General features: G+C 43.8%; 1 protein-coding gene across 1 annotated transcript in view; it reads right to left on the reverse strand.

The window, feature by feature from the left end:
- The window catches only part of LOC103365594 (PDZ domain-containing protein 4-like), a 43,980-nt gene extending 43,849 nt beyond the window's left edge, over nt 1–131 (reverse strand). Inside the window, exon 1 of the mRNA XM_008293067.1 lies at nt 72–131. Within this exon, the coding sequence (XP_008291289.1) occupies nt 72–131 (60 nt within the window). The remainder of the gene's footprint in view (nt 1–71) is intronic.
- Nucleotides 132–3,380: the final 3,249 nt, after the last annotated feature.

Consider the following 3,380-nt stretch of genomic DNA (forward strand, 5'->3'; position numbering starts at 1 on the left):
TGAAGCACAGGTTTCATACATCCATACATTCAATCAAAGCCACCAGCCTTCCAGAAGTTCAGATGTCTTACCTGGAACATGATCCTGTACTGCTCCTCTGGACGTTTGACCACACACATGTTGCAGCCCATGATGCCGTCTCTTGTCTCTCAGCCTCTTTATCTTTACGGTTCCTTCTGTTCGGTTTCTGCAGGAATCACCTGCCGCTCGGCGCCGATAATCCAGAACATCTGCTGACCTCCAGACGACGTCCTCGGGTCGGTCGGCCTCCAAAACCTTTTACTTTACAAAAATCAGCAGGTTTCAGGTGAACTTTAAGCCAAACTGGAGCGACCTCTGTGATCCTCGTTGACAGAGATTCATGCTTCTTCTTCTTCTTGGCGAGAAATCTTTAAAAATCTGTTTATTTAAAAAGTTCTGGTCAGAATCTTCCAGGCTATCGTTAGCGTAGCATCCTGTCAGCTGTGATGTCCTCGAAAACGTAGCAGAAAAACCCCAAAGTGCTTCAGCGAGTCTCTTCAGAAGGAGCTGTGGAGCTGATAGCGCCGCTCTGATGGAAAACTTCCAGTTTATCTTCTGTCGCTCTGAAGACAAAAGAAAAACCCACTCCTGTGTTTTCTGAGCGTTTTAAAACAAAGATGAAGCGGCGGACAAAAGGAGGAGCAGCTCTCAGAAGACAAACGGCTTTTATGTGGAGTCCTGCAGCTTGTCAAGAAGAAGCTTCAAACTGATGGAGCGCAGCAGCAACACTTCAGTTTGATGTTTCGTGTCTCGTTCAGCAGGTTTTCTTCTTCGGCTGCTTCAGCTGGAGCTAACATGAGGACTGAGTCTGATGTGAGCTCGTCTTTGTGGCTCTTTACAGCTGAACGGCAGAAAAGACGGTTTTCTGCTATAAATGCGTCATATTTAAAACCAAATGCAGCTTTTCTCTCTTTGTGTTGAGTCAATGTGAGAACTTCTCCTAAAAGTGATGCAACATGCAGCTCACATGAGCAAAGGAAGGAGATTTGAACTCATGTCCTGTTTGTTCTTTTCTGTTGTTTTCTTTAATAAACTGACGAACGTCTCAGAACTTCATCAGAACTTCTGACCTGAGGCAGCGACGTGCAGCTCAAACATGTCGTTCAGCTTTTCTCTCTCAGCTCTTCATCACATTTGATCGTTTCTCTGGAAGTGATGCACAAACGTCTGCAGCTCAGACGGTGAACCAGACGAACGGCGTCCAGGTTCTGCTGCTTCTGGTTCGGTTCTGAGGAAAGTCCACAAAACGTTAACGTGTCACATTTAGAGTGAACATATTAGAACCAGAGTGTTTCCTCACCTGCTCCTGACAATAAGACAGTTTAATTTAATTCAATGCAAATGTTTAGAAAACGTTCTCCTGAGGTTTGTTCAAAACTGTAAACAAACGTAGAAAAGCTTTTTGTTTGTGCTTTAAAATCCCAGAAACCCGAATCATCAGTTCCTTTAACTCTAAAGAGCAGAAACGCGTCTTTATCTGAGATTAGAAACGTTTGTTCTTCGTTGTTTTGGCTCATTTTTGGACATTTTAGCACCGAGAGACGAGTTCAAAGACAATCTGCCTCAAAAACCTGAATCTGAATAAATTAGTTTGTAGAAAAGTTTAAATTTGAGATAAAAAAAACCTGATTTTCCTGGAATCCTACAACCTGATTTATTCTCATATGTGATAAATTCTCAATAAAAAATCTTTGTGCTTTTTGTTTTACATCATTTTTATAAAATTTTTCTCCTAAACACGTAAAATTTTAAAGAATTAATCAGATTATTTTATGTTCTCAGAGTTAAACAGTTTGTGCTTCATGGTTTTAACAAACTTTGACATTTTAGTGCCTGTTTGAACGATTTGAAGCAGAATTTGTGCTTTAATGTGATTTCTTGTGTTTTATTTGTGGTTTAAATCGACTCTCGCTGCTGTTTTCTCCTCATTTGTGCTTTAAAATGTGACTTTTTTTTAAAGTTTCAACCATTTAGCAGCAGAGACGAGTTTTTACTGAGCTACAGTCGGTTTGTGCTTCATGAGGAGGTCCAATCTGAGAGCTGAACGTTCACGTCGACTCGTTCGCTGCTCTTCTGTCTTTCATTGGTTCTGACTTTAAAACACTTTTTTCTCTTTTCCGCCTTCAGACAGAAACTCTTTCTTCTCCGTGGACGTCTTAAAGTCTTGATCGATGCACGTCTACGTTTCCACGGACAACCGACTCGATTCTGTTTCGTCTCGTTAATCTTCTGTCGAGTCTTTTCTCGTTAATATTTCCATGAAACGAGCTCTGGAGCCTCTGAACTCTCTGATGAGCTGCGTTCAGGACCAACCACAGTTTGTCCTCGTGGTGCGTTCACTGTCGCTCCGTTTGATTCTTACTCTGAGTCTGGTTTCGCTTCAGTTTGTTCCAGTTTGTGTCTTCTGGCGTTGTGCAGAACAGAACCTCTTCCCGCCGCCCACAGACTCAGTTCGTGGGCGTCTGCAGCAGAAATGTGACTCCAGGTGTCGACCTGAGCAGGTTTCCTCTTCGTCTGCGTCTCTGCAGCTTCAGCCGGTTTTAACGATGAGGAATGAGTCAGATGTCGACGAGCTTTAGTCGCTTAAACAGAAATAAGTCGGTTTGTTGGAGATTCACGGGTCAGATGGCCACAGAAAAGCAGGAAAAGGAGATTTTGTAAATGTGCTGACGGATAAAACGTCGTTAATTCAAAGTGCAGGTTTAAAACAGATGCAGCTGAAAAGAAAAGGCCAGAACGCCGTGATGCTGATGGATAGGTTGTCCAAGAACGATGAATTAAACAACATGAAGGTTTTAACATGACTCAGCGTCCGTCCGTCCGTTGGAGGTTTGCAGCTGAAGCAGGAAGAAGCAGATTTATCAGCCAATCACGTCACAGATCTGGTTTTTCTCGCTTGGTTTCCAGTTAGTTTGATTTTTTTCTCTTCTAGTGAAGCATAAAAGTCGACGTTTTATTAAGTAACGCAGCTAAATGACCACAGACGGTGAGAACAGGAGACTTCTGGGCCTGAAGGATGTGAGCTCATGACCACAGTGTTCTGTTGGTCCTGGAGCTCCTGATGAAACACCAGAACCACTGAAGAACGAGACGACGAGCTTCAGGGGAGGATGAAGCAGGAAATGTGACGCTTCAGGCTGTTTTCTGACATCAGCAGCTGATTCCTGACAGACGACGTAGAGGGAATCAGAAACCTGCAGGACGGCGGGGGGCAGATGTTCTGGTGAAGGTTCAGGTCCAGTGTCCCAGAAACACAAACGCTCACAACAAAAAGCAGCAAAATCCTCAAAGAAATCTCTGAACCTGGACTCCAGGCGTCGTCCCGTCCTGTCCAGGGGTCCAGGTGGTCCAGGTGGTCC

Source organism: Stegastes partitus, unplaced genomic scaffold, assembly GCF_000690725.1.
Source record: "Stegastes partitus isolate 25-593 unplaced genomic scaffold, Stegastes_partitus-1.0.2 Scaffold855, whole genome shotgun sequence".
In the NCBI taxonomy this organism is placed as follows: Eukaryota; Metazoa; Chordata; class Actinopteri; family Pomacentridae; genus Stegastes; species Stegastes partitus.